A 19,307-nucleotide genomic window follows, 5' to 3' on the forward strand; every position below is an offset into this window, starting at 1 on the left:
GTATCTTATTTTACCAAGCTAAGTATTTGCAGTTGTTGACCTTAAAACAATAGCATTCTTTCTTCACTGTACCACTGGCTTTCTGTCAGTCCACATTAATGCTGTCCTTTTCACAATACAATTCTGAATTGGCAACCTTATCTTAACTAGGTATTTTTGCAAGCGTTAATTTGTCAATAGTATAAAAGGCAAAGATAAACTACCATTTTTATAAAAACCCAGAGTCACACGTTCTTTAAAAAAAAGCAATTTAGATTTATATCAGAGAAACTACAAACGTTTCTTAACTTCAAACACATCTCCCACGCTCCTTTTATTTAAAAAAGCCCAAAACAGCCATAATATCGGTCATTTTTCCCTAAAAAGTATAATATGGAAAGAATTTTAACTTAAATTCTGGAATGGTAGGTAGTAGTCTGAATAATGGAAGATATTAAGCAAATATTCTTCAACTATTTCATAAAACTAGATTTCCTATTTCCTTACCATTTTTCTCATTAATAGACATTACATGTAGCTTGACATAAAGCCAAACCTACTGCATCAAAGGAATGTACCTTTGAGTTTTTGCAAATGTATAAAAGGTGTTTTTGAAAGATTTTCTTAATGAACAAGCAAACAAAAAAGGTTAAAAAAACAGTCATCATTCTTTTGCTACTTTCAAATCATATTATTACCCACCCATGTATAACCTCTCTGATTATTGGGGGACTCAGGGAGGATTTTTCTTAGAAACCAAACCACAAACCAAAAAATCAAATGGAAAAAGCAAGTATCTGACCCAGAAGTTACTCAACATGTAGTCCATAATCTACAAAGAATCAAAGTTATGCACTAACTTCAGCCAAACCAAGATACTCTTCTTTCTAATAGGAAAGTTTTTTTCTGAATTAGGAAGATTAATTTACTCACAGCCCAGACAAAGAAGCATTTAAGAACGGTTAACACCACAAGATTCTGGAAGCAGAGAGTCTGAGCTAGAATCCCTTCTCTACCATTTGCTTAGTATATCGTGTTACTACTCAACCCGTAAAGCATTTAGAGCAGTGCCTAGTACGGAACAGTACTCAGCAGATGGAGGACAGCAACATACCTCTAGATCTCTGAGACCTGGCATCACTGAGGAGAGTCTCAGAAATTCAAACTCAGGTCCAATTCTGGACTTAACAGAGTTAGAACCTGCATTTTTATCAAGATCCCATTGTGATTCAAATGCAATTGAGAAGCACAGCTAGAAAGCATTTTTACATTATATTCTGAAATGTTATCTACTATAATTTTTTTTTAAAACCACTCTATTACTTTTCTGCAACATGAAGAAGTTAAGTTTATTTTTAGTACAAAGTAAAGTATTATTTGGGCTCAAAATTCCTCCACTGGTGATTTCTTACCATACCTTATTTAAAGGTAGAAACAACTAAAATCCAAGGTTGTAGAGGACTGCCATCTAGTGGTAGTTTATTCTGGTGCACATGCAAAATAAATTCACTCTGCCTCCCCACCCCACCCCACCCATTCCTTATAAACCGATTTGTTTAAAATGGGGCCAGGTTTTCTGCTTAATTTCTTTCTTCAGGACTACTGACATGATTATACAACTAAATAATTCCACAAGAAGGCATCCTAAATACAGAGGAAGATAGAAGACAACAAATTTTAAGTTTCCTTTTTTAAATTCAGATCACGTCTAGGGAAGTTTTCAAATTAAAAGACTGACCCACTCGCTCCTAGAAAGGTGCACATTAGGCACACACAGTGACATCAGGCTTAGAAAATGGGCTTTGTATTGAAATGCGCATATCCTGGAGTGACTTTTACTTTCTTCTCCTTAAGTTCTGTCCTTTTTACAATTTATTTATATAGTATATGGCAGGGAGCGTTTTCAGATTGAGAAAAAAATTTTTATAACCTCTGACTCAATATCCCCATTTCCACATTCTATCCTAGGGAAATAATCAGAAATGTGGACAAAGATTTATGTACAAAGATGTACATTTCGCAAACAAAACAATCTTAATAGCTTCATAATAACCTACTGAATCTATGCATCAAAATTTAGTCATTCTCCTCTATTAATCATTTAGATCAATTCTAATTTTTCTCTATTACAAATAAATATATAAATGTACCTATGAAAGGAAGGAAGGGGAAAGAGGAAAGAAATAACTATATGGCAACTTGATATGATTTTTCTGTATTTTGGATCATTTCCTAATATACATTGCCATAAGTCACATGTAACCATCCATAACCATTTCATGGTTTTCAATAGCCAACCTGCTTTGTGAGAGTGTTATGTCATTTTACATGGCCCCAAGCAATATAGGATATGGAGACTGTACTATCACCTCTCTAGCAACAGATTTTATCCCATGGCTAATTTTTTTTAACAATTGTATTGAGATATATTTTACATATCACCTCTTTAAAATATACAGCTCAAGTATTTACTCTATTTTCAGAACAGCACGACCATTATCATAATCTAATTTTCGAACATTTTTATCCTCCCAAAAAGAAATCATGTACCTATTAGTAGTAACTCCCTATTACCCCTGGAAATCTGCCAATATGGCTGATTTTTACTAATTTACCAAACCCACTACTTTTTCATATTTTTTGTAGAGACCACGATGATATAACATGTTTCAAACCCGTTAAATGGAATAATCACTTCTGCTACTCAGACATTTCTGTTTCAAATTGTGAAATGTTCTGCTTAACCATACGAAAGTAAAAGCATGTCAGAAAGGCCTCTTGCTTTTTCAAAAGATACTTTTTAAGTGTAAGGCATAATTTAAGAACTAAGAGAAGGTATGATATAAGTACAAAGTCATCTGCTCTTTTCAAAACAATTAGCAACTATCATTACTTTGGAAGTCCATTATTAAATCTAGCAAAAATGCCACACAAAAGCAAGGAATCCTTTTTTACTGACTTAAAACTTTATTTTGATTGGGTTAACCTAATTGGTTTTTTTTAAAGTACAGTACAATCAATAAAACATGTAATAGGTGGTCTCAAGAATTGTTTTGATTCTACCAAAAAAAAATTAAAACTTACTTTCATTTTTCCAAAGCACTTTTTTCTTACCATAATTTTTTGGACTCCAGATGCACAGAATTTAGAAATTTGCTTTTTGAAGATTTAGTAGAGGGAAAAGAATTAAAACAGTTTATTAAACAACAGAGGCCTGGGTCCCCTAAATATGTCAGACATTTTTTTTAAGAACAGTGAAAATCATATGTGGCCTGCTTTTATTTCATTTATTTGTGGATTTATTAATGTCTAACGAACACCAGGGAATCTACCACCCAGCCCCAGAACTAGGACCTCATCAATACCTTCCATCTGTGTGCTCCTACCTTGCCTGCCCACACCCGAAGGAACCTCACTTCTGAATTTAGGATTTCTCACTCCCTTGCTTTTTTAAAAAATAACTTTATTGAGGTGTAACTTCTGCACAATAAGCTGCACATATTTAAAGTGTACAATTTTGGGGCATCTGGGTGGTGCAGTTGGTTAAGCATCCAACTCTTGGTTTTGGCTCAGGTCATGATTTCAGGGTCATGAGATTGAGCCCTGAGTCAGGCTCCACACTCAGTGTGGAGTCTGCTTCAGATTCTCTCTCCTTCTCCCTCCGTCCCTCCTGCTTGTACTCTCTCTCTCCCCCACCCCTCTCTCTCTCAAATAAATAAGTAAATAAATACATTTAGAAAATTAAAAAAAAAAGAACAGTGAAAATCAGTTCGTTCTGATAGCTGAGGTTAGGAAGGAATACTTCACTGATAAAAGTTAGTCTCTTATCAAATTTTAGCTCTTTCTCTCCTCTCTTCATCCAACTCCAGACATCTCCCATATTCCTTAAATAATCCAAACATTCCTATTACTCAACTTAAGCAATTCTGCAATCCAGCCAAGTGTTTTGTTTCATATCACTGTATGCAAAACATTTATTTGTACATCACCACTTAAAATATTCCTGTTAACTGATACACTCATATTCATTCTTCCTTGCCTTTATCTCTATGTATGAAAAAACTGAGTTCACACAAATGACTTCCAAAATAAAAGTCATTTTTTTCATGTCACTAAAGAAAAATCTAACATAAGTAGTCTACATCTTAATACAATGTTTAAACAATAAACTCATAAAAATATGAGCCCAGAAAGAGGCAAAATATTATGAAATCCCTAGTACATGTTCCACAGGTGCCCCCCCCACACACACACACAGGTTAAGTGTCACTACCTGGCTTCCTGTCCTCACTCCAGCACCAGTGGCTCCTCTATCACCCTATCACAGTGAAGTGAGACGAGGTAGGTGGTAGATAAAAAAAAAAAAAACTCTCCCATGCTGACAGCTACAGTGTACCCAAGCAACCACTAAGCCCTGGTAACTCAGGAAGCTCTGGGATTAGGGTGGGCAGGCTGCACATAGCCCCATGCTACTTAGAAAAAGATACCCCCAGGTGGAAGGAACCCAGCCTCACTGAGCCAATACTTGGTAAATGTAATGCCTTTGTGAAATTTAGAAAAGGCCCACTTCCTCTGGGGAGGTTTATTCCAGGCCAGGGCACATGGCTTGATGAGCAGGATGAGGTCTGCATTTCAGTCTCTGCTTGCCGCCAGTCCAGGCGCCCCAGTGCAGAAACAACCTACAGAACCCTGTGCAGTGGCCCTGGAGGAGGGCAAGGTGGGGAGAGGGTTCTGCAGCTTCACCCTGCCTATCACAAGTAGGACAGGGACACCCTATCAAGGAGATCAACCCCTTCTTCCACCGAGAGAGGCAGTCACACAGTTCTACCCAAAAAAGCTCAATTTCAGTCAGCTCATGTACAAAGACAAAATTCAAAGAAAAGACACTTTTAGAAATATCTCTGCAGACCACATAAAAGTACTGGTTACAGGAAAATCAAACACATTTGATGTTTAAAGTTTTCTCTTTTCATTATTTTGCTTACAACTCGAATATAAAGGTCTCAGTAAAATATGTTTAACTCGCTCTGAGATTCATACCCTCTGATACTCCATTTTTTTATGGCCAAATATCCTAAATCTGGTACTTGCAATAGCACACTCATGATTAACGCAAATTACCTTTTACACCACCAAATGATCCATAAGTCATATTGCAGGCTGTTCTCTGAAGATTATGCTCATACATCAATTTGATCTGATATTGGTTTCCATGTTCCACATTACCCAAGGTTCCTAAGGAGAAAAAAATTACAGAAGTGCTTTGTATTTGTTTACATTTAAAAATATTCATTTCTTCTCATCCTCCACACCAATTGTAAGTAATTCAATTTCAGTGAAATTTAAAATGACAAAGCACTAAAACAATGTGTATTATGAATAATTAGCACACTGATGACACAGAATGCCAACACAATTAGAATAATTTCAGTCTTGGGTAGCTTACACCATTAGATGAAATACCACCCTGGATGACATTTCTTATCTATTTCCATTATGTTTGAGTAAAGTGTAATTATTTAAATAAAAACAAAACCATCCAATTTCAGTTCTGAAATAAATGAGGTTAAGTTCCTTACACTTTAAACAATAACATAGCAAAGACATGACTTCAAAGTGTCTTAGAAAAAACTCCCCACACTTTCAAGCAATTCAGTTTCCTGTCCCAACTCTCAAAATACTCAAGCCCCTAATACATTATATCCTAATTTAATGGAGAGATATTCTAAGTTTCCTTTAGCAAGTAAATAGGAAAAGATGTTTTATTTGAAGTCCACAGGAAGAATCTCCTTCAAAATGAAGATACTTTTTCTGCATGTAATAGATCATATGTACTATAATTACTTTTCATTTCTTTCCAAATTTGAAAAGATTCTTTTTTTTTTTAATAAAGATTGTATATATTTATTTGAGAGAGAGAGAGAGAGCACAAGCAGGAGGAGGAAGGGGCAGAGGAAGAGGGAGAAGCAGACTCCCCACCAAGCACAGAGCCATAGAGGGCTCGATCCCAGGACCCCAAGATCACAACCAAAGCTGAAGGAAGATGCTCAAGCAAGTGAGCCATCCAGGTGCCCCAAAAAGATTCCTTATATTTATTTTACTCTCTGGTTGTTAGGCTTTCTAGAGTACTTACAGCTGAAGCTATGTCCCAGTAACCAGGCAAGAACATTATAGTTAAAAGAGATGATAGAAAGAAACAGGATTCAGAATGCAACTTTTTCCATTAAGGAGTATCTTTGTCTTTCATTCAAAAATGCAAAATTTAAAGAAAAACTTAAAATATAAAGCAAATGAAATAGTCCCCAAACTGGACAGTATTAAATCATTAAAACAATCTAAACATATATGTCTTTCTGTATGTGTATACATATTTATACATGAGCATTTATTTGGTTTTTGTCCAAAAGGTTTTACCAATGTATACTGAGGTTATAAGAACAAGATATTTCCATTTCCATTTTAGAAGTGAGGTAAGTATCCGAAGTCAAAAAAAAAATTTAAGGAACGCCTGGGTGGCTCAGTCTCTTAAGAGTCCAACTTCAGAGCAGGATCCTGAGATTGAGTCCCGCGTCAAGCTCCTTGCTCAGCGGGGGCCTGCTTCTCCCTCTGCCTGCCACTCCCCCTGCTTGTGCACACTCTCTCTCTCTGATAGATAGATAGATAGATAGATAGATAGATAGATAGATAGATAGATGTTTAAGGAATTTCCCCAAAATCACACAGCTGGTAAAGGACAAAGTACTCAAGCTAGGTCTTTAGAATTAGCACCATATAACCTGGTGCCTGGCTGTCCATCATTTTACAACTTGGAAAAAACTTGGTAAGCCAATGATAATTTTCCTAAACAAACCAGCCATCAAAAAACATCATTGCCACCTCCACCTTTCTCAGCCTGGTCTTTTCTTCATTTGGAAGGTGAAGGGTTGAAAGAGAAAACTAACAGGGGAGGATTTCTTGGAGGAAAACCATTTCTATTCCGATTTATACCCCTAAAAATGGGAACAACAGACTTCACATACCAAAAGGAACAAAGAGAAAGAAGACTCAAATTTGCCTGCTAACCCTGATAGGTGAAAGCTTTGTGGACTCTAAATGGTAGTAAAATCAGTAATGTCCAGGGAAACGGAGGGGTAATCACAAACACGTGGGTCAAAAAAAAAGAAAAGGAAAAACACACATACTAAATAACTCACAGCCTTAACCTTAGGAGAGGTCTAGCCTCCAAGAAACCAAGAAAGAAGTTCCAAGAAACATTTGGTTTGTTCCTGCAGAAATTACAAACTTCATCCTGTACCTAAAACCAGATCAACCCCTCTGAGTAAAGAATGCACTTACAGATGTTTGCTAGCTGAAAGGTCGGTGAACACAGGGGTCAGCATTCAATACTTATACAAACTTGGCATGAAATGACACTACGATTTGTGTTCTGAAAAAGCTCCAAAGGCATTGCTAATCTTCAAATTTCAGGTAATAGCACTTCAAAACTTAATAGTGCACCTATGGAGAACAGAAGACAATTTGTCCTCCTTAGATACTACTTTGGAATAAAGGTAGTATCTGAAAAATCTAAAATTTCTGACCATTTTTTCTAGAGAAGCATCAATGACACAAGATTAAAATTACTTATACACAGGTTTTGTCCAGGGATATACAGATTGAATACAGCAAGCGTATCTCTATAAATACAGTCCATGTATAGCTAAAATTAATATGAAGTTTCAATTAGAAAGCAAAATGGATATTAGAACATTGACACTGTTGGCCTTATTTAAACACGATTTGATTTAAACAAAAAATTCTCTGGAAAAACCAAAGGTCACCTTGACAACAGTTTTTGGTGCAATTTTAGATAACTGTGGAGAAATCTAATGAAGTTAAATGAAATAAAAACCACTACAGAGTAAATTAAAAGGCTCGTTGTGTTAAATAACCAAATTAGATTATATAAAGTAAAAAAAACACATCTTTTGGCCCACTCACAGCAAACATTAAAATTCTATAAATACGTCAAATGCTTAGCAAATGCTTGTTGAAGTACAATTTTTTGGAAAGGAATATTTAAGAGGACATAATCAGTATGGCTTATGCTCACACATCTGTAACCATTTACTCAGAAACTGAAGCCCATCAGAAAGGAATGTGAAATGCCATGTGATGCTTTTTCATTAGGTATGATAAGGTGAGCTAACTCCATTTAAGCAAGACCCTGCTATTTCTCTATATTAAGCATACATTTGATAACATATCACCCACTAAAAAGAGGTCAGCACAGCAGCCTGACTATGAAGGGTTGTTTGGTGTATCCAGGAGGTCTCCTCTAGTATGGCTCAAATCTTTGTTAGAAGCATGCAGCATAAAAAGAAAACAAAAAATATTTGGGGAGAGGGCAGTTGGAGGTGAGAATGTCAAGTTCAACTAACATTTTCATCTGTTGACACCAGCGGTTTTACTTAAACTAAAAACTGTTTATGCTTGCTAGGTAAAAAAAAAGCTAGGTAAAAGTTCAGTCTGGAACCTCAAGAAACATATTCAAGAGAACAAAAACATTAACTTCCCTGCTTCGCAATTTAAACCAAGCCAGAAAAAATACACAAATTGTCAGCCTCCAAATATCATAAGAGGCTGAAGAAATGAGAGACAGAAAAGGAAAGTGAGGTGGGGCATAAGGGAATGTAGTTTGGAGAACTCTTTATCCCCAGAGAATACAAAGCTTGCAAACGAATACAAAGAATAAAAGAGCAATAAAATCACCATTCCTATGACAAATAACTTTCATTTTCAACATTAATTTGAAGGAAAATACCAATGTCCCATAAACAAGTTGTGACCAAACATGCCAGTTTCTTTCAGCAGGTCTTCTTGGTAAACATACACTGTATCACTAGTCTATTATGCCTACGCCCCAGAGAAGCTCTAAAGGTTTCTGTCTTTCTGGGCCATCATTCAAATGGGACCAGGGAAGGCTAAGAGTTTTACCTGATTTCTAGTTGTAGGATTCTTCCCTCTCCTGCCCTCTTAGAACCCCCAGAAGGGACCAATTCTCCAAGAAATATTCAGGGGTAACTCGGCACAAGTTGCCCTCCTCCATGTCCTGTGTAACCCAGTTAATAGTATCATCTCACTGTTAACAGCCTTATGATGGAAAACAGAGGAACAACTAGATGCATGCAGTAAAGTAGCCTAAATCACATCTTCTCCATTTATTCTGGAACACTAAATATTCGCCCTATCACTAGGAAAAGCAACATCTTTTACCATGAAACCAATGGGAGTGTTTACCAAGACAGAGAGGTAGTATATTGGGCTTCTGACTTGTAAACAGAAAAATGGAAAAGAAAATGATAGTGATAACAGAGAAAAAAAAAAAAAGAACAAAAACAACACTGAGTAATAAAGAGCCACTACCAATTGCCTCAGCACCCCCCAAAAATTAGTTCACTCATTTAGTCAACATATGCCTACCATATACCATAGGCCAGGTTACCAAGCCTGCCTTAGAAATCTAACAGACCTTCACCCTCAAAAACAGACTACTTAAGAATATCCAGCTCAGGGGCACCTAGGTGGCTGAGTTGTTGAGCATCTGACTCTTGTTCAGTTCAGGTCTTGATCTCAGGCTTATGAGTTCAAGCCCCACATTGGGCTCCACACTAGGTGTATAAATATACACACATAAATACAGTAAAGACAAATCATTACTCATACTGAAAGCAAAATATAAAGAAACCCCAAATCAAGAGAATGAGTATAAAAGATCCAAATCCTAGAAGCTAATTTTTTTTTAATTTTATTTATTTGACAGAGAGAGAGACAGCCAGCGAAAGAGGGAGCACAAGCAGGGGGAGTGGGAGAGGAAGAAGCAGGCTTCCCAGGGAAGCAGGGAGCCCAATGCGGGGCTCGATCCCAGGACCCTGGGATCACGCCCTGAGCCGAAGGCAGACACTTAACGACTGAGCCACCCAGGTGCCCCTAGAAGCTAATATTTACAGCAAACTCCAAAGAACACCTCTAGTATAAGGAAGAGACCTAGAAAGAATTAGCTTTATTGTACCCATAAAAAATTTCCCCAATATTGACATCCATGAAAATAACTCTCTCAGCTTGAACTAAAATTTATCTAACTACTACAACAAAAATTTTTTAAGTTACCTTTTATATTTAAAAAGGATCAAAATGCTGAAACCAAACTACAATTAACTGCCATACTGGTACCTACATAAGAGTGTCAGAGAATGAAGCCTGATTAGACCTCAAACAAGTGCCTTAAGGCAGATTGAATAAAAACAACCAAAAGTTGAGAAATCTGAACTGTAAAGAGAAACCATTTGAGGTTCATTCAAGAAAAAGTACTTTAACACATCATGACTCTCAGCATCTAATGAATTTTGTTGTTGCTATTAAACATTTCTTAAAACTCAAGTGTTCTGGATAAAAACTACAGCATAAGGAATATAGTCAATGGTACTGTAATAGGATTGTATGGTGACAGATGATAGCCACACTTATGGTGAGCACAGCATAATGTAGAGAATTGAAATCACTATGTTGTACACCTGAAACTAACGTAACATTGTGTATCAGCTATACTTTAATAAAAAATCAACAAAAATTTTTTGAAACACTTAAGTATCCTAAGTATGCAGAATTGGCCTCTCTTAGTCACAGACAATCCTGGACACAATTCCTGGGAAGGAGATTACAAGGCATCCTCTACTAGAAATTTAAATACACATATAAATAGCAAACCAGGCCTAAGTACCTGAAAAAATAAACAAGGGAAAATGTTAACCAAGATAAGAAAATCTTCAACCAAATGTTTTCTTTTCTCTAGGAAGTGAACATAAGTGAGTATCCATTCTTATATAATATTAAGATGTTTTTAATACAAATTTTACATTAGAAAAAAATGTTTCTTACCTGAGACAGAATAGACACAAAGTTTTCTAGAATGCAACACAGCCAAATGAAGCATTTCAGTACCTCTGAAAAATGGGAAAAGTTTTAAAAGTTTAAATATCAATTTCAGATATAACCAAAAAAATTATAATTTTTAAAAGAGATTATAACCACAACCAACCATCAGTAAACTAAAAATTTACTAGATAACATGCAAAACTGAAAAATAAATGCAACAACAAATACCCACTTTGACAATCCAAGAGGCTCAAGGACTCTGCCTCAAGGAATTGCCTTCAATTGAAGTCTGTGGAGCCTCCCAGGAAAAGTCATATCAGACAGAGGCCCCTTCATGAGGCTCTCCCATAATACAGAGATCCAAGTTCTGGTCCTGTCTCTCTGGTTAATCAACCTATGACCTTGGGCAGATTACTTAATCTCCCTGAGCCTGTTTCCCCCTCTGGAAAGTAAGAGGTTTCAATTAAATGAAATAAAATCATGTGACAGCACCTTGCAAAGTATAAGGCACCAAAGAATGCTAATCATTATTAGTAAATGGCACATGTCACTTCCAGCTCAGAAATTTTATTAAAGGCCCTGAAAATATTTCAGTTTGGATTTAACTGCCCGTGTCACCAATACACTTCTCAGCCCCTATCAAGTGGTTTCCAAGACATAACACAGTCTAGAAATCCTAAGTCCAGTCTTCAAGGGTCAGGTCAGTGGAGAGAAATGAGTAAAGGATGTAAATGGCTGTGGTCTGCTACAGAGTAGGGCCAGACTAGAGGAAGCAACTACTCCTCAGTTCTGGGCATGTGGGCAATTTCTGGCCATAGAGAAGCCAGAAAGCGGGGATTTTATGTGAAATCTCCTGGTTCTTAAATACTAGCAACTCTTTTAAGTTTAAAACACATCTGCAAGCAGTCCTCCAGTGTACAACCTCTGATACAGACTCTGTTCTAAACTAGAAAGACTATAATTGAAATCTGAAGACCTGGATTGGGGTCCTGACTGTGCGCCTTGGTATCCACGTAATCATTTACCCTTTCAGAGTGTTAGTCTTTCATTTACAAAATAAGAATTATATTAGATAATACCTGCAAAACATTGTCATAACGAATGTAAATGCTCACTATCCACTCTACTAACAGAAAATGAAAATATATACAACTATTACACACTCAATATTGACTTCAAAAAATAATTATTGCCCTGCACACTCAAAACAATTTTTCTCTCATACACAGGAAAAGAACATTATGTCATGGAAAGAGAGTATGGAGTCAGACAGACCTGGGTCTAAATCCTGGCTGTGTGACCTAAAACTCTGAGCTCACATCTCACAGGTAAGATTAATGAAATAGTACTAGTTACTTAATACCAGTACAGTATCCATTCATTAATGTTAACCTCCTCCCTTCCATCAAGCTATACTTAGAACAACTGAACAGAACGATCATGACAGCACCTCACTCTTTTAAAAAATGAAAAGATAAAAATGCTTTTTTAAAAGCAAGATTCCTTCTGTCTCCTTATTTTATAAATCTATCATGCCTAATATATGCTAGGTATACAACAGGCACTTAATCATCATCTACTTTTAGATGGAGTAGATATTTACCAACCACATCAGACACAAAATCTCTCTGATCCAGCCTATCACAGTGCTTAAAAGTCCTATCTCGTGCCCTGCCTACAGCACCTTCATGAAGCACCTCCCCATCAGAATGAAACATCACTAGAAGGGGGTTAATGTTCAAGAATTGTTGTTCAGGGGCACCTGGGTAGCACAGCGGTTAAGCGTCTGCCTTCGGCTCAGGGCGTGATCCCGGCATTATGGGATCGAGCCCCACATCGGGCTCCTCGGCTATGAGCCTGCTTCTTCCTCTCCCACTCCCCCTGCTTGTGTTCCCTCTCTCTCTGGCTGTCTCTATCTCTGTCGAATAAATAAATAAAATCTTAAAAAAAAAAAAAAAAAGAATTGTTGTTCAGGTTTTTCTAGCAAGAGTCAAGGCCCTGAATAAGTGGAAATTGGAGCCAGTAAATTATGACGAGCAATTGCAGTAGTCAAAATCCAGAGCTCAGGGCACTCCCAGACTTAGGAAGGCAAAGGAAGCTTTAAAAGAAAAAGAAAAAGAAAAAAAAAAAAGTAAGGGATAACAAGACCACCTCTACCTCTATAAATTTTCACAATACATACTTTTATAAATGATTAAGAAATACAGGCTCAATCTTAAGAAAACTCATATATGACAATAAGATAAAATCAGCAGTATCATTGGGAAGTAAAAAGCAGACATACTACACAAACTGCAAACTAATAAACAGCTTCCTAAAATCAATTAGGATTAAAAATAAAGTACTTTGAAACAAAGCTCTTGCAAGAGTAAGACTTACTTTGTGGACTGAGCTGGCTTCTTTCAAGAAACTAAGGACCTTTCGACACCAAATAAGTGCAATAATTCATTTTAAACCTTCAAAGTTATGTGTCAAATACCATAACTGCTACTTTGTCTAATTATTTAAACAGATATTTATATAACCTGGACAATTAGTGCTTTAAATAAGTGAATACTTTCTATTTCTTTATTTACTTTCAAAAGCTTATCTCTTTTCCTTTAAACTTCTGATATGTCAGGCATGTTAGGTCTATTACTATTTAAAAAAAAAAAAGTCCTAAATTATTCTCTTTGTGCAGGTTTCCGTATAAAAAAAATGTTCAGTACATGAGGTACACTCAAGTAACAGTATCCAGAAAATACATTTAACTCATGGATAATCCTTTTTTTCATTTAAGAATCCACAAAAATGACACAGTCAGGGAATGACATACTCCAATTAAGATAAAATGTCAGAATTAATGAGCTGTACTTACGAAACAAATTTCCCTACTTCCACTTGCAATATTGGATCTCGTAGATGCACTTCTAGAAGCAAATCTTCAGCTTGAGCTCCATCTCCTGTTTTTACAGGATGGGGATTAAAGATTCTTAGGTATCCCATAAAGCTACCCACAATTATTTTATCTGTAGAGAGATGTTTTTAAAAGATATAAGAAGAAACAAACATTAGCAACAAAATTTCTTTGGAAATAAACTTTCTAATGTCTAAAAGAAAAATTTTAAAAATTAAAACAATCAAGTCTTGCTTCATATACAAAGGCTGATATGCCAGCAGATGAAATAATTAAAATGAACTCATTTTAATAACATAGCTTTTCAAAAACAACTTTTTTTTTATATCACCAATATTCAAGCATACTAACATGTTATGTGTTTTTCCTCAGCCCTGCTTTGATGTCAGTAGTTATAATTTAACTCAGTCAAAGCAAGTCCTTTTACAAAAGACTCGTATAAGGTTGTACACTGATTTCATCATAGAGTGTCAACTCTACAGCTGTCAAAATCATTGTATTAAAACGAATTCTGGGGCGCCTGGGTAGCGCAGTCGTTAAGCGTCTGCCTTCAGCTCAGGGCGTGATCCTGGCGTTTCAGGATCGAGTCCCACATCGGGCTCCTCGGCTGGGAGCCTGCTTCTTCCTCTCCCTCTCCCCTGCTGTGTTCCCTCTCTCGCTGGCTGTCTCTCTGTCACATAAATAAATAAAATCTTTAAAAAAATAAAAAAATAAAAATAAAAAAAATAAAACAAATTCTGAGCCTTCACTAGATAGAATGCTCTGATGAACAATGTCTGTACTTGGACACAAGAGGGGGAAATGGTAAGACAGGTCTTGTGGGTTGAATTGTGTCCCCCTGCCAAAAAAAGGTATGTTGAAATCCTAACCCCCAGTACCTGTGATTTTATTTGGAAATAGGGCCTTCACAGATGTAATCAAGTTAAGACGAGGTCACACTCAATTAGGTGTGCGATAAAACTCTCTTATAAGAAGAGAAAGCGGGGGGGGGGGGGCGGGCACGTGGTGCAGTCAGTTGAATGTTCAACTCTTGGTTTCGGCTCATCTCAGAGTGACGGAATCGAGCTCCCAGTCAGGCTCCACGCTCAGTACAGAGTCTGCTTGAGACTCTCCATTTCCCTCTGCCCCTCCTCTCTGCACATGCGTGCTCTCTCTCAAATAAATAAATAAAATCTTTAAAAAATAAAAAGAAGGTAAGTACAGGGGTTGGGGGGGCCGGAGGGAGGAGAATGCCACGTGAAGACATTCAAGGAGAAGATGATCATGTGGCAATGGAGACAGTGATTAGAGTGATACATTCACAAGCCAAAGAATGCCTGGGACTACCAGAAGCTGGAAGAGGCACAGAGGAATCCTAGAGGCTTCAGGGGCAGGATGGTCCTGCCAACACCTTGATTTTGGATTTCTAGCCTCTAAAAACTGTCAGAGAATAAATTTCTGTTGCTTTAAGCCACTCAGTTTGTGGTACTTTGTATGGCAGCCCTAGGAAACTAATACTTTAGGTGTCAGTTTTGAAATTGCTGTATTAGTATAGAATATTAACTTTTTTCCATCTACTTTAAAGTAGGAGTTCTACATACTTATTTACTGAGAGCTTATCGCGTGCCAAGCAATGGTCTATGTAACTTTTATGCATTAACCCATTAAATCCTCATAATAACCATATGAGAGAGGTACTATCCTGGGAATTTCAATCCTGAATAGAGACACCAGGAATCTGGGGCTAGATGATCTGACAGCAGCCCCCAGGAGTTCTATACAGTCTCTAGAGCCATGCTGTTCCCATCCCCCACTAAAGTTTGGCCAATTCAACTCTTCCTGCATTTGGGAGATCTATGTCACTCTTACTCCAATCCCTCTTTTATTTATATTTATCATAGTTGTTTCCTATACCTTGTGACAAAAAAAAATTTTCAGAAAGAAATTGGCAGCAGAGAATAAACTGCAGGTACCAATTCCTGCAGGAACATTTGGAAATTGGTTCTTGAGGTGAGTTGGGACACAAAGCGGTAAGACTCCAGGCAGGGTTAAATAACATTGTACACAATGACAGAATGGTCAATCATGTTAACACCTCCAGGCATCTGGAACGCTGTGCCCATTGCAGGTGACACTCTGGTGGACTGGATAGCTGCTGCCCTAGACCAACTGAACAGGAAGGAGGAACGTCAAACCATACGTAAGATGGCTTTTCTAAGAGCACTGGACAATTTAAAATAAGAGAATGATAAGTTTAAACCTCAAAATTCCCATTTAAGGGAAAAGAAGAAAACTCAGCGTCCTTGGGACTCTGCAGAAAGAATGTCTTTCTTCTTATATCGGTGAGGCTTAACCAATAAAAATCTAATTCAGGGACTGATTCTGTAGGTTTTAAATTACAGTAACAAATGAGTGCACAGTCTCTCCAGGTTTCTTGCATAAAAGTAAAGACATTCATCACAAAGAATGGGATTACAATGTTACGTAATGAGGTTACTGGCAAAGTCTAGAAGGTTCGGATATACCTAAATCTCCAAACTTTTCTAAAACACTCCCCACTGAGCTTCCAATGTATGCCGCCATGCTCTAATCCCTATTTCACTCACTAAATAAGATTCAACTTCAACACAGCCCTTTCTTCAGAGATAAGAGGAAGCCAGGATGGCAAAGTCCACATGGTGACAACTTAACCCCTAGAATCAAAATGTATATGTACGAGTATTAAAATAGCAGGACTTTTATAGTAACCCGATCTCAGGTAGCAGTCTAATTCTCACAGATTTTAAGCTATGATTAATGAGAGTCCCAGGAATGAAATGAAAAGGCAACTCATTAAGACCCTGTTTTTCCTGGTGGTTCATTTTTTTGTTGTTGTTGTTAGAGTAGTATTCAATTGTAAGAAGGTCCTATAATGTGTTTATCAAACTCAAGACTTTTTTGAAATCTATAACCAAAAATATTCCAGGTTTCTGAAAAAGAAGACTAACTCAAGCCATCATATATACAGTCATGGCATTTCACCCATTTCCACACTGAAGTCAATTTACAGACTCAGAGTCCCTTGAATAAAAACAATATAGTATATAGATGTTCCTGTAATACCACACATGCCTAATACAAATTTTCCTCAGATACTTCCCTACAGGACATTTATCTAGGTGCACTGAGGAAAGGGAAATACCCAAACTTTGTGAGAATACTGAATATTGGCTCTGAGTTACTACTAATTCTGGAAGCCTAATGATATACTATTGTTGCTAATTATGGAGACTCAGTAATAAATGAATTTTTTAACTTAGTTCACCCAGTGGGAGAGCAAAGCCAGCCTATGATTTCTCACCCAGTTTCTGAGAGTTTAAAGGAAATGTATTTTCACAGAAAACAGAACATCCTTTTGGTTCCCTAACATGTACATAAAGGATAGTAAATGGGGAGGCCTATATGGAAGCCAATGAACTCTATCTCCCCATCAAGGAGAAAATCAAAATCAATACCACGGGTAGGGGTGCCTGGGTGGTCAGCTGGTTAAGCGTCCAACTCTTGGTTTCAGCTCAGGTCTTGATTTCTGGGTCGTGAGTTCAAGCCTTGTGTTGGGGTCCATGCTGGGCATGGAGCCTACTTAAATACATACATACATACATACATACATACATACAGAAACAGTTTGCTTTCACTGAACAGGAATAGGCATATATCTTTCAATGTACTGCCACAATCCAATCTACAGGAACCAGGACTACCTCATCATCATCTCATAAGAGCCAAATGAGGCTGAAAGAAATATAAGTGAAACCCAGGGATCTCCAAGGACTTTCTCCCATACTGTCTGGATCAGTAATAAATGAAACTAGTACAGTCTTCTTTAGGCAAGCATTAACATTCTAGATCCCTCAGGAATACAGGCCCAGACCAATTCTCTGGTCCCTCCATCTTACTCAAGACCAAGAGGTAGTCAAAGTGGAAAAAAAAAAAAAAAAAAAAAAGGCAGCATAGTTACACAGCCCAGTAACCAGATACAAAACAGAAGGTATCCCCCACAATATGACTTCTTTAAGTTACCATATAATTTTTTCTACTCCTCCATCTTAATTTTAAAATTTTTCCTTCTCTTCCTCAACTATTATATATAAGTTTGGACACAGATTGTACATACTGTTTAGTCTAGAAGCAGCAGAATATTGGAACATGATCTTGACTAAATGACAAGGGAAAGGGCTATCACCCAAAGATCCTGGACTTGCAGAGCCAGGGCTCCCTGAAAGTGCCTCTGAAGCAGTAGGTGCGCACGGTTCGTTCCCACTGCAGGTTGGTAAGAACACGTGCTTGTGCACTTGCACAAGGGACAGTGCCCCATGTGAGGCATAAATGCTGCAAAGCTAAAATATCAACGTAGTAGCTATTTTTCAGTCACCTTTATGTGTTTTCCACTTAGGATTCTTGTAGTAAACTCTCCTCCAGGCCACAGGCTGGCATGGAATCTAAACTGGACCACTCAGGCTCTCCCGCTCACCCCCCTTCTTACTATCTCTCCCATGTATCTGAATCTTGAATTGAGAAGAACAGGAAAGTAAGTGCCACTTTAAATGCATGGTGTCTAATTTCAACTGGGATCTCAAGATTAGCAAGGAATCCTTCCATGTATCAGGTTGGCTTTACCTAAAACAATTTCAAGATGCCTAGTACCATCTTTCCACTCCCTGATCACTCCAAAGGAAGTAGGGGTCATTATTTTCTCAACTTCCCAAACTGACCTGCAAATTTCTCTTCATCTGTATCCTTTCGTATGCTCTTGCCTTCGGTCACAGTGAAAAAAAAGTTCTTCTATCTGCACACCTGATCCCATCTCTGTCTTCTCTGGATCCCTGCTCTATTTTTTTTTAAGATTTTATTTTTAAATAATTTCTACACCAAACATGGGGCTCCAACCTACAATGCTGGGATCAACAGTCACATGCTACAACAACCAGTCAGACGCCCCAACCCTCCTTTCATATATCCTCTATGCTATACACTGAATTTTTCCCACTTCTGTTTATCCTACATTGCCCCCAGTCATCATCCTCCCCTCTTCCCTTTGCAGGGAGTTTCTTTAAAGGGCCATAAACACTCAGTCTTCCCCACCTCCCACTCCTTCATTCACTGCAAATCTAGATTTTGTTACCATTGTGCCCACTCATCCACTCTCATGGAGAACACTAATGAACCACTTGTTGCTAAATGGAATGGAAACTTCAGTCTTCATGTCACTAAACCTTGCCTCCCAGGTACCACCCCAACTAGTTCTCCTGTCTCTTTGCATGCCCTTCTCAGAATCTATCACTGACGACCCTTCCCAAACCTCCCCCCCCTTATTAATGCTTGTATTCTTCAGGTTATGGTCCTAAGATTCTTTCCATCTTATTCCACCTTCTTTCCCTGCACATTTTCACACATTCTCAGGGCTTCAAATACAACCAGTATGCAGCTCACTTCAAAATCACTACCACTGGGGCACCTGGGCGGGTCAGTTGGTTAAGCATCTGACACTTGATTTTGACTC

General features: G+C 37.6%; 1 protein-coding gene across 5 annotated transcripts in view; it reads right to left on the reverse strand.

Annotated features, from left to right (window-relative positions):
• Positions 1-19,307, reverse strand: part of BBS9 (Bardet-Biedl syndrome 9) — a 417,930-nt gene that overhangs the window by 382,781 nt on the left and 15,842 nt on the right. For 4 of the 5 annotated variants that reach the window (XM_045792884.2, XM_045792882.2, XM_045792886.2 and 1 more), the window contains 3 exons: positions 13,751-13,901; positions 10,897-10,961; positions 5,101-5,214 (listed from right to left, as the gene is read on the reverse strand). In XM_045792884.2, the coding sequence (XP_045648840.1) occupies positions 5,101-5,214; positions 10,897-10,961; positions 13,751-13,878 (307 nt within the window). In that variant the 5' untranslated portion in view covers positions 13,879-13,901. Of the gene's footprint in view, positions 1-5,100; positions 5,215-7,314; positions 7,460-10,896; positions 10,962-13,750; positions 13,902-19,307 lie in introns of those variants that run through there. The other variant, XM_045792887.2, reaches the window with a different exon arrangement.

Source organism: Ursus americanus, chromosome 3 (genome assembly GCF_024610735.1).
Source record: "Ursus americanus isolate L20-20 chromosome 3, mUrsAme1.1.p, whole genome shotgun sequence".
Classification (NCBI taxonomy): domain Eukaryota; kingdom Metazoa; phylum Chordata; class Mammalia; order Carnivora; family Ursidae; genus Ursus; species Ursus americanus.